The sequence below is a fragment of the Lissotriton vulgaris genome, chromosome 3_2, assembly GCF_964263255.1.
Source record: "Lissotriton vulgaris chromosome 3_2, aLisVul1.2, whole genome shotgun sequence".
NCBI classification, from domain to species: domain Eukaryota; kingdom Metazoa; phylum Chordata; class Amphibia; order Caudata; family Salamandridae; genus Lissotriton; species Lissotriton vulgaris.
In genome coordinates, this window is record NC_141690.1 from 113,718,242 (window position 1) to 113,730,845 (window position 12,604).

Below are 12,604 nucleotides of genomic sequence, written 5' to 3' on the forward strand. Positions count from 1 at the left end.
GAGACGTGCAATGCTTGAGCGCGCTCGAGAGGGTGTTAGCAACCCAACAATTCAAGGTTACGTTTCTGCTCCTGTGGAACCGGTTTTACTTTTAACACAGAACGGAAAGAGCCGAAATGTAGGATCCGTTTGCAAATCCGGTTGACCATTTACAAATGGTTTCTACTAGATTCAAAATCTGTATTTTTTACACGGTATGACTATATAAGTCGAAGAAGAAAAAGCAGGGCACACTATTGCTTAAAAACACCGAATACAGGCAAAACTCACCATTATAAACCAAAACAGCTTCAGCTTGCTACAGTGATCAACTGGACATTGTAACTATTCAGATTAACCACAGCCTAATTTGCAGTCAATAGGATCATGCAGAAACCATTCATCACCAGCCACCTGGAAATTCCACGGGAAAGGGTTTGTAGCACATACATGTGTAGAACACACCTGAGGAAGGGGCACACGCACTGATTAAAATGACGACATGGCAGAGTGCCCCCGTGGCCTCAAACGTGTATGATGACGAGGCTGCCAGCAGAGGGCGCATAAGTCTGAACTGTGCAACAATAACCACGTGGCAGACAGCGTGCTACCCGACTCTGAGGTTTGTACACATGACCGGAATACAGGCAGAGGCGCACCCCGCCCCGACATGTGTACAAATGAGCACGCTGGAGGTATAGGGCAAATGGCCCTAAAACTACATATCCCTAAAAATGCAGCTTAAGCGACCACTGCCTTGAAGTGTGCATGCGTGACAAGACTGTCGCAAGACTGCACCCACGCCAGAACAATGTAAACATGACCAGGCTGGCGCAAGAGCACGTGACACTCAAGTGTGTAAGGGGGAGCAGGCTGCAGGCAGAGGGTACCTGGCCACTTGGGTGCATACCATGACCAGCCCAGGCATGTGTAACCAGGGCAACAGCCCAAGAATTGAATATACACTTGGCCAGTCGCCTCTTAATGACGGAATTTGCATATTAAATTGGAGAGCAGGTCGAGCATGCCCGCCCCCGAAGTCACTAAACACCCCTGCCGACTGAGACTGTCCCTGGCCCGGGTGGCCCCTGATATGTGTAAACCCGACGATCCTGCGACATCGGCCCCTGGAATGTGTAAACCTGACGAGCCTGCAACAGAGTGCACCCGCACAAAGTGTTTAAACTTGCAGCCTGGGACGGGTTAGCTGCCTGACCTGTCGAACTTCCCTTCGGAAACGAACATTCTTGAACTGAGCACCCAACAACATGAAAAAACACAAGAACTGAGACACCTCTCCCGCCCCGCGAATGACTGCTCTTGCTCCTGAGACACATAGGCTGTGGGAGGGGATATTTAAAGATAAGGCGGGACATACCCGAGCGTTTAGCCATTTGCGTGCTTTCTTTAGTGAAAGCCTTACGCACTGGCCAATCAAATGCTTGACAGTAAAAAAAAAACACGAGGAAAAGCTGTGCAAGTCGGAAGTCCTTACAATAAGCCTCGCAGAGAAGCACATGCACGCTGGCTCAGGTGAGACCTGAAAATGGGGAGACCGCAGCAAGCGGAAATAAAGGATAGAGAAAGGATAATGGGGAAGGGGTATCTGCTAATGACGGCAAGCCAGGCAGGCCCGGAAGGAGTGTGTCTGAGATACACATTGTCTGGGTAAATGTAGTCTGGTCAACTTAAAGGACTATGTGGATGTAAGCTGTTCATGCTGGCTTGGCTTTTTGTAGATATATGTCAAAGGAAGTCCAGAGGCGTCTCACGCTGAGTGTGTTATTTGGCTTCCTGTACATTAGGTTATCTGCGCTTCTAGTGGAGCTAATGTATTCCACCATTCATTGAAAAGGACCTTGGTTGATGGCTTCCATTGCAATAATATCATTTTAACACCCCACGTTAACATCAGATCTATTAACAGTAGGTGATGTTCTGGTAGGTCAATGGCGTGTAGGTGGGATGCAATTCCTAGTGTCACAGTCCGAAATGAGGAAAATGTGCTCAAGTGAACCAACATTCTCAGAGCAGCGCCAACAGCTGTCTGTTGAAATAAGCCCCAATTTATGTATTTGGACGGTGTCCAATATCTCTTGTCTATATATAGACTGGGCTAGTGCCGGAGTTGTTTTCGGCATGAAAGGGGAATGCCAGATTATGTTCCATGTAGTATCCGTGAAGTGAGTGGAATGGGCCGAAGATATATGTATTTAACAACAAGGGGTGGTAATGGACAGAGTTTCTGAATTAAGCAGAATACTCTCACCCAGTCAAGAGATCAGGGCTAGATCCAACACCGTTTTTTAGCTCACTGCACCATCCCAGCTCAGAACCTGGCTATATGCAAATTAGTCTGTTCCTGTCCCAGTGCATGATGGGAACAGGGCAAACCAAACTACCAAGCCAATTCTTACACTGGGAAGGAAACAAGCTTCCGGGGACCGGTTTCTGGCATTTCAGCCGCAGTCGGCCCGGCTTGCTTGAATCCTGATGGTGCAATGAGCAAGGGACTCACATCTGAGTATACCCTTCCACGCTTCTATATAGACTGGGCTAGTGCCGGAGTTGTTTTCGGCATGAAAGGGGAATGCCAGATTATGTTCCATGTTGTATCCGTGAAGTGAGTGGAATGGGCCGAAGATATATGTATGGAAGCCAAATCATTTTTAGGTTCTTAAGTAAGTGCTTTCTAGAAAGTTCTAGTAATTTATATAGGTGTGACGCCTAATGGACCAACCCAAAAACATACCTAGTAGCCCTGGGAGGTCTAGGGGTTGAGGTCTCAGCAGTTTTCCGACGGTGCTCATAAGTCTCAAGTGACTATAAAATTCTATGAAGGAAAGGTCATTTTTTCCGGAAGGCCGAAAATACATAGGTTGCCTCTACGGTTCCGGTCTTCAGGCTCCGATAGTTCCCTCGCCAGTGATCTCATCAATCAGTTCTGAGTGTTTTTGCTCCGACGTGTTAGAGTCTCCGCAACACAGATTTGCGATTCAGATTCTGTAAGTGTATTCGTGAGACCAATGAAGTCGCTGTGGAGGGCCTGTAGGTCATGGTGCATGGCATTAGTATTGGTTTTGATTTCTTGCACAAAGTCATGTAGAGCCCCTAGGAGCTGTTAGATGGCATCTATTTATTGCAGACATCTCTACTTTGGATTTAATGGGTGGATCTGGTAAAGAAGGATATTTGCTTTGGCACATTTTAGTGCGGCTCTTTGTGTTCCATGAGTTTCTTGGCCTCTGTGATTCGCCATCGCAAATGCACGGAAATTAGAAAGGACCCAAGCAATTCCACCAGAAAGTCTATGTGTGTGTGTGTGTGTGTGTGTGTATGTGTGTGTGTGTGAGAGCGCCTCAATGATGAGTATCATGCACGAGTTGGCACAAACAGTGGCTATACAGAACCTGGCATATTAACCTCTTTGGTGGCACAGTGCTCGAATTGGTCTGATCAGGGCTTAGCCGGCCTGACACTTGCTCAGGAATATTGAGTGGAGTACGAGCTGAAGATGGTTAGTATGGCAGAGAGAGTCTATGCACTGGGCTAGAGCATCAGGTTTGTTACCGGGATAAGCAGGAAGTGGTCACTGGGGGCTGAAAAGTTTTATGTATGTCGTAAGTGCACCAGGATAAGGAAGTGTGGTAACATTCCCTATGATAGAGACCCACACTTCAAGTTAGATAGATAGATATTTTGGCACTAGCCCCAGGGCTACTATGTGATCAATAGCTTATCCTAATAGTCACTTGTAATGTCATCATATTTGGGCCTTGACGATTGAGTAATGGGGTTAGAACAACTGGGGCGCTCCAGAAGGATGTGCTCTGTGGAAGCTGGCAAGACAAAGCTTTATGATCCCCGGGGCCTAGGTAAATGACTGGGAATAGTAGCGCGAGTACTTAGCTCCATGATGTGGTATCGTCGGGCTGGTAGCATACTCCCAAGTGTTGCCGCAGAACAGAACGGGGGCCCGCTTCGGTGTTGTTGACCCCAACAGAAATCAAGTGGCCTCAGCATTATGAACATGGGTGCCCCAGGTTCGATGGCGGCTGCCATCTTGAATCTGTCGAAGAGCCAGAGGGCGAGTAGAAAAAGAAGCCGGAGACCGGCAAAAGCTGGATTTTGAGTGCTGCGGGGTGCTGGGGAACAGCCTTGGAAATCAGTCCCCAACAGGTCTCTTCAAATGTCTTGTGGGTCATGTTGGGCCCTCGATGGACAGTAATGAAGCATGGAGCAGACACGCTAGGCAGACATCTCTCTCAGGCGCAAGCCACACCCCCACAGCATGGAATGGGTTATATCTATGAAACAGCCCAATATGAAACCTTTACTTCGTATTATAAATATTTCTACATACTTTCAGGTAGAAATGATGTAAACCAGTGAAGACAAATGAAACTATTTATTTGACCAGAGTCTCAAAATATATGCTGTAATGGGTTATGAAAAAAGAGGTGGATATACATTACTTAGGAACAGAGCTATTTGTCTTATTATTATATAGATTACAAGATCCTAGCTAGAAGCACTGTGTGTGCAGCTACACTATGGTAACAGCTTTTAGAAATAAATTCCTCTGTTTGATTGGGGTGTATTGCTTCGAGACTCATGAATACTGATGAGACAAAAAGCCTCGCAGAAAAGGAAGATATAGGTCACAAGCAATGTATTTGCAAATGAGATGTACCTAGCTCTGAGCAATCTAGCATTTGTAGCTTTTTCTTCGATTGGGAAAACATGTATTGAAACATATTATAATTTAACCAGACTGAACAAAATACACATGTATAAACACAGGCACTGTATATGTATCCAGTCTATAATGCATACAATTGTAAATCAGTGTATGGTTAAATGATACCAAGGAACCAGCATGCAAAATCTAAGGCCAGATCAAGACATTACCCATATTTCCTCTGCCACCTATGGAAGCAAAGATGGAACAAAGAGAAACTATCTGTCTCCGGTGTCATTGGACATTAACAGGTTCTTCATCCCCCATAGGGTGGTAGTCTAACAGAGACTTTCCGAGATCGTCTCCCAGATTCATGGTTCATGGTTTTAGGTCTTAGATGGCGAGTTTTATTCTGGTCAAGAACAGTTTGCGTTGTGAATGACTTTACAGTGATTCTCGATTTAACACAATCTTAAAAAGTGATTTGACTGCTTTTGGAGAATAGTCCTAATTAGCCATGCAGAAGGAATGTAGGTATGCTTTAGAATTATACATTTTTGTTTGAATAAAGGGCAGAAATTATTGCATGTTGTAGTAGCACTACAGGTATTGTAAATGCAGTATAACAATCTGGTAAAAACATTAGTACACCATCAACAAAATAACATTCTTACACCAGCATCAAAGGGCAACAGGTTTTGAAAAGGTGAATCTGGGTTAAACATAGTTTTAAAAAAAATACAGCAACTATAATTACATTGTGTTTGACATAGTGTGTCAGCTTATCACACATACTGCATTCACGAAACGTCATGATATCTTACCTCTTTGCCAAACTTAGTGGTGGCTGCTCTGTTTCTGATGCTTGAAATCCTCCTTGGTGGTAGGCTTCCTGACTCTTGCTCCAAAGCACTCTCTGCTTTTGACTTCAGTGCATAACAAAAATGAACACCAGTCAATAAAATATACAATGCTTATTTATGAGACATGTATGACTGAGCAGTACTACTTTATAAGGTACATCTTCTGTATCTTTAACTGCCCAAATCAATTGAGTGATTACATTTTATATATTGCATATTATTATGCAGCATAATTGTGATAGATTTTTTTTTAACTAAGAGATCAGGAAAACAGATGAACGCTGAATAATGGAACCTCCATGCCCGCTCTGCTTCAGCTGGGGGTTGGTACTTACGAGACCCAAGTTGGCTGCATGCTACTCCACTCTGCACCATCCTGGGAGCCAGGAGGACTGTATCTATTGCAACCACAAGAAAGTAGAAACTGTATGGTCAGGGCCACCCGGGCAGGGGAGAGGTCTTTGTGTAGTCGCTCTTGGGACTAGGGTGCATTGGGGTGCCTCCTGACACCCAACATTCTGCACATCACCATTGAATGACTCAGCTGAGAGGGCATGGGATGACTTAAAGGGTGGGTGACCTCTAGATATCATAATTTTGCCTCTGCCCCCACCCCACCCCACTTGGACAACAATGGCTTGATCTGCCTCCCCATGGTGAACGCGATAAACAGGGAGAGACTGGGAAGCCTTCAAAGTGGGTCCCTGCTGATCACCCACTCCTACGTGACTGCATCATTAGCCTCCAATCAACAAATTCCCCCATACCCTACACCTGCACCTCCCAGGGAGCTACCAGACAACTGTTACTCATACCTTGCCAGGTAGAAGGTGATCGCCATACACCTAGCTAGCAGGCCATCAGACAGTCATCACTAAAAAGCAAACTAAAAATGGTGACAGAAAACGTTTCCACAATGACCCAGCAGCCCCAAATGGGCTAATATCTAGCCAGTGCCAGGAGAGATACACCTGTGGAAATCAGGTGGACTCCAAGTTTTCAATCACTGAGTACAACGCCACTGAAGCTCAGATGCTACCTGTGATCGAGAGGCCGAGCCAAATGATAGAGAACAAAATTGATGCAATCCCACTAGAAGTCACCTTGCTGAGTACAGACCTATAGATAGTTTGTGAAAATTTGCTGGAAACTGAAAAATACAGTGGAGGATCTGAAATCGGAAGTAACAAACCTGCGCAAAGCCTTGAGAGGCCTGACCAACCAGCTAGAAAACAGAAGAGAGGAACTCATCCTACAACTTGTAAAGGACTTGTGTGCACTGTCCACCAGCTCTATAAGCAAATTTAGGGTAACCGAATTTTTGTTAATTCTTTAGCATCCAATGGCATGTTACCTTTAAGGGTCTAGTTTTTTTATGGGCTGTATCACATTATTGATGGTTCAGTCCATGTATGACTGTGTCTTTGCAGAGTGGAAAAGATAAAGATAGCTCCCAAAAGGAACATGTGAGGTTTGCACATTCAGACCAGTTTTTAAGCCTACCAAATGCTAACTAAAAGTGCAGAAATTAGAGATTGGAGTAAACATGCACAAAGAAAACTCTTTGGATTCGTTTTAGAGTTTTTGGTCATTTGTTTTAATGTACGAATGAGTCTGTAAGTATGCCTGGTGAGGGGTTTGTTTCGCTAAATTAAATGTGCGATCATTAATTATGTATGCTCAATGGAATGTAAAATATTACATATATTATAGTTTGAAATTATGTTAGTATGGATAACTTTGTGCTATTAAGGATTTGCTTATGAAGTAGAAATGTTTAAAAACTCTATTTAAAAAAAAAATAGTGTTATTAACAAATAAAAAATGATAATATGGAATATTGCTGGACTATAGATGTGGAAATACAGCTTGTATGAGAGGGGATTCTTTCTTGTCTTATATTGCCTTATGTACCCTGTCCCCCAGACTTATAAGCAAAATGAGCGTCCCCCATTTTTTTTTTGTGTCCTCATAACCACCATATAGACAAAGTACCAAAAGGAATTTACAAAAACAGCTGTTTCAGTTTATCTCGTAAACTGGAAGGGACACGAGTCATCTAGGGGCCATTTTCCCCTCAGCTGTCATCTGTATTCCAAGTAAGCACGAGGTCAGTGATTTACCGGTCTGCGGCAAACCTTGGGGTAATTTAGCAGCCAAGTGGGGCATGGCTTGAACCGGTTAGCGGCTGTTCCATAGGTACAAAATATTTAAGTACCATAGGAGATCAATCATAGGACCCGGGGAAAAAAAAAACCCCGGATGAATCAATGAAGCCAAGAAAGTAGATACCAAAACGCCCTTTTGCTATTATTGCCAGATCTAGCCAAATCCATACGGGAGGTCTTCTGCCAATCCCTAAATGTAGGGGGTGAAGAGTCTTTCCATTTTCTGCATATCTCCCTTCTTGCGAGTAGCATAGCATAGAATACTAGAAACTTAGCTGGGTTTTGTAGACCTTCAGATACCCCAAATATCACTAAAGGCAGATCTATGGTAACCGGGCTACCCAGTGATTCTGTAAGATAGTTTCTGATGTCCTCCCAGTATGTAGTTAATAGTGGGCATTCAAAAAACATATGTGTGTCTGATGCAGCAGTCAATCCACATCTATCACAAGACACTAGCTCTCCTCCTACAAACTTAGATAACCTAAGAGGGGAGTAATATGCCCTAAGGAGGGTAAAGATATGGTTTCTGCGAAGCCAGGATGGTTTAACAATCTTCCACAAAAGTTCAAAAGAAATTATCCAAAGATTTTGTAAGTTTTGATCCATCAAAACTGAGGCCCATGTTGACTCCGGAAGAATAAAGTCTCCATCCGACTCCTCCAAAATAAGGTAATACCATTTAGATACTTCTTTTTTTGCTGGCTCGCAGACTACTAGATCAGAAACAAATTGACTGTGCCCTCCAAGTTTAAGTTTGTTCCTATTAGCGGTAGAGGTTTTATAGGCCACAGTCCAACTAAGAATCTGTAGGTATTTAAATCTTGAAAGATTGGGGCCAACCTTAGCTTGCAAGTGTTCCCATGAAAGTAAATCCATCTCGAAAAAGAGGTCTCCCCAGTCTTCAAGACCTGCCTGTCTGAGAGGGATAGCTAGAGTATCATCAAGCCAGGTAGGATTTTCAGGCAGCCCCCACAACTGTGTTTTTTCACAAAAATAATTTAGTTTTATAAATTTCGTGACTTCAGCCCAAGTTTTAGCCAGACCTTGTAAAATCTTCAGTTTAATTTTTTTAAAGAACTTAGGGTTACCAAACTTAAAAAGAAAGCCAGAACGATTAATTTTTTTCCCCATCCAGCATAGCCGCGTACATAAGGCCTACCCCAGAACCTAAAGGAACCTTCAGCAACATTCGTGAATGGGATCATTGAAAGGCCCATGCATACATTTTTAGATCTGGTGCCGCTAATCCACCCTTGTCGCGTTGCCGTCTTAATTTTTTCCAAGCAATACGTGGAAGATGGTTATTCCAAATAAAGGATGAGATGTTGGATTGGAATTTAGTTAGGATAGTATGATCAAAATATAAAGGAATAGTGTTAAATAAAAAAGAAATTTTAGGAAGAATGGACATTTTTATGAGATTAACTCTGCCAAGTAATGAAAGGGGCAAATGTGACCATGATTGGAGAAGCTTACGGCACTCTTTAAGAACTGAAGATAGATTTACTTGGACAAGTTTATTAATATCCTTGACTATCATCTATCCTAGATATCGCAGTGAATTGCCTACTTGCAACTCGGTTACAGCATTCTCATCATTCCATATAAGGATTTCCGTCTTCGCGGCATTAATCTCATAGCCCGAGATTTGTCCAAATGCGTTAGCTAGTTTCAAGATTGCCGGTAAAGCAGTGGAGACCTCGGATGTTAATATAAGCACGTCATCGGCATATAATGCTACCTTTCTCATCCAACCTTGATAGTAAAAAGGTTTAATGGCGGCCTCCTCCCTTAGATGTTGCGCCAAGGGCTCAATGTAGAAATCAAAAAGCAAGAGAGAGAGCGGGCACCCCTGCCGGGTGACCCCAAAGATAGAAAAAGGGCTCGACAGGTCACCATTCCCGAGGAGACAGGCAGATGGATTACTATAGAGGAGACCTATCGCCTTGCGGAACCTTTCCCCCACACCAAACTTAGTCAAGGCCTCCGTTGAAAGCCTTGGTTGCGTCTAGCGTAAGGGCGGCCAATGGTAGGTTATTTGTTGTTGCGATATCTATGGCTCTAATCAGATCGTAAGTTAGTTCGTAAAGTTGTCTCCCTTTCAAAAAACCCTTTTGATCCAAATGAAGAACCGAAGGTGCGATAGAGGCCAGTCTAGTTGATAAAACTGTGGTAAAGATTTTATAATCCACATTCAAAATGGAAATTGGCCTATAGGAGCCACAAGCCTCTTTAGGTTTACCAGGTTTTAAAATAAGGGTAATCGAGGCATTGTCCCATGATGACTGAGGGGATACTCCTTCTACAAGGATTTGGTTGAACAAAGTCGTGAGGAAGGGAACCATTTCTGATTCCAGGATTTTATATAATTCGGATGGCAGCCCATCCGGTCCAGAAGCCTTTCCTTTCTTACCCTTTCTAATGGCTGATATCACCTCTTCTTCTGTGATGGGCTTATCCAAATGTTGTGATTGCTCCAGAGAAAAAGAGGGTAAAGTGATGTTATTCAACCAGCTCTTAATGGCCTCAGATGGGATAACCTTATCTTCCTGATATATCTCTTAGAAGAATTCCCTAAAATCTGTCCTAATTTCATCATCTGAGGTGAATATTTTATCTCCTACTTTTATGGATGCTATGTTGTTCCGGACCTGATCTACTTTGGTCTTCCAAGCCAGTAATCTACCCGCACCTTCACTATATTCAAAATGGACGAGCTTACTGGCTTCCCATCTTTGTTGAACTCTCAAGTTTAACGTTGATGCCAGGTTTCCTCTTAAAATCAGGAGTTGATTTAGAAGAGAGTCTAACGTAGACCCCGAGGCTATGCTGTTGATATCAATATCGTGTTGGACACGGGCCATTTCTGCTTCAATAGAGTACATTTTTTCATTGTAACTTTTCCTACGATAGGCAACTTTAGCAGTTATAAGCCCTCTTAAGGTAGCCTTATAAGAGTCCCAGATAGTTCTGTGTGAAGCTGAGCCATTATTTGATAGGAAAAGGTTCTGTGTTTCCAACTTGAGATATGAAATATCTTCGTCATTGGTGAGGAGAGAACGATCAAAAGACCATGTATTCTATGGTTTCTTAGAACGAAGACATAATTCCAATTTAATCGCCGAATGGTCGGAGAGATGAGAAGGAAGGTAGTCTATTGTGTTAACAGAATCAGCCAGTCTTTGAGTTACTAAGATAAAGTCTATCCTTGACTTATGATGATATTTGAGATTTCGAAAAGAAACCCCTTGTTGTTGGCCCGACCTTTGTCACCAGATATCAATAAAACCATATTGCCTCATAGCATCCAGTAAAAAGGATCTAGTCTTAGACAAGACCAGAGATCTATTATTGGGAAACTTGTCCAGAACAGGGTCCAACACAATATTAAAGTCGCCGGCCAATATTATAGGTCCTGAGACATTTAGTAACTGCGAAAAGACAGTTTCCAAACTAGATGGATCGTCTTGGTTCGGACCATAATAACCGACGATGGTGGCTGAGAACCCAGCCATGAGAATTGAGGCCATGGCTCATCTACCAGCAGAATCAACAGCCTGCCAGGTCAGCTTGGCTTTAGCTGTTTTCTTAAAAATAATCGCAACCCCTCTAGTGTGAGATGTCTGAGTAGTGGTAACGACAAAGTCAATCCATCTGTTCTTTTTGGTCAATGTGATCAGTTCGCTATTTGTTAAGTGGGTTTCCTGCAACACAATGACCTGCACATCCAAATCTCTCAAATATTGTAAGATTCTATTAGCTCGAGGGTTGGTGCGCAGGCCATTGACGTTCCAGGAAAAAAGACCAATACTACTCATCTGACTTCCAAAATTCCAAAGCGAGTAAAAATACTATACCATACAAGAGTATTTGAGATCCCCATCATATCTTCCTTACAAGAATTGTAAATAATATACAGATTACCATTCCCAAGAATGCTGATTAGGTTATTGAGGACTTTCTTTATATTTTTGCCACCCCTTTGCACTCACCCACCCATGGTGCGTGCCCCTCCCCCCGTGAAGAACCCTTGCAATATCTAACCGGAACAATGTCAAGTAGATAGTGCCCCATCGATTGACCTCCAGCAGGAAAAATCAGCCGCCTAATTTAAAGTGAATCAGAAAAAAAGTAAAGAATATTACAAAGAAGAAGAAAGAGAATAGCTAAGAATATGATCATATGATCTAATGCATTGGATTGGGAGGGGAAACTCAGATTTCGACATCTAATTTTCTCAAATCAAAAAAGCAGGGACTTAAAGAGATGGTCTCTTTTGATATTTAAAAGGGATCTATTATTCCTTGGAAGCGTCCTTACCCAGATCCATTAATAGCTCATCAGCTGCTTGTACCGACTGGATGTTAAACATCTTGTTTTTATGCATTACCCTAAGAGCTGCCGGAAACATAAGCTGAGCCGTTGCACCCAGTTTCCTAAATGCGTCTAGGCGCCTCCCAAATTCCCATTGCTTTTCAAGAGTCACCCTAGAAAGGTCCGATCTAATCAGAAAGGTGAATCCCTTCCCAGCCAAGGATTTTTGTTTCAAGGCCAAATTTAATATACGCTCCTTTAAGGTATAAGTGTGAAAATTTACCAGAATTTTACGAGGCTTCGGCCTCTGAGGATTCAATTTAAAGGGATCCCTGTGAATCCTTTGAATGTCAGCCGACAATTCTGCTATGGTATGGTCCAAATTCAGTGATTCCTTCAATAAGGAGACGATATATTGTTTAATGTCTGACCCCTCAGATCCTTCAGGAACATTCAAAATACGAATGTTCCCCCGCCTCGCGTTGTTTTCAAGAGTCTCCATCCTCTCGCTGAGAGCCAGATCTTCCTTTGTAAGTTTTTGAATATCCACTTTCGCTTGGTCTAAGTAGATTGAGTGAACGCCAACCGTTTCCTCT

General features: G+C 43.0%; 1 protein-coding gene across 1 annotated transcript in view; it reads right to left on the reverse strand.

Annotated features, from left to right (window-relative positions):
* CC2D2A (coiled-coil and C2 domain containing 2A) overlaps positions 1-12,604 on the reverse strand; it is a 432,763-nt gene that overhangs the window by 322,638 nt on the left and 97,521 nt on the right. Inside the window, exon 5 of the mRNA XM_086964074.1 lies at positions 5,485-5,586. Within this exon, the coding sequence (XP_086820200.1) occupies positions 5,485-5,586 (102 nt within the window). The remainder of the gene's footprint in view (positions 1-5,484; positions 5,587-12,604) is intronic.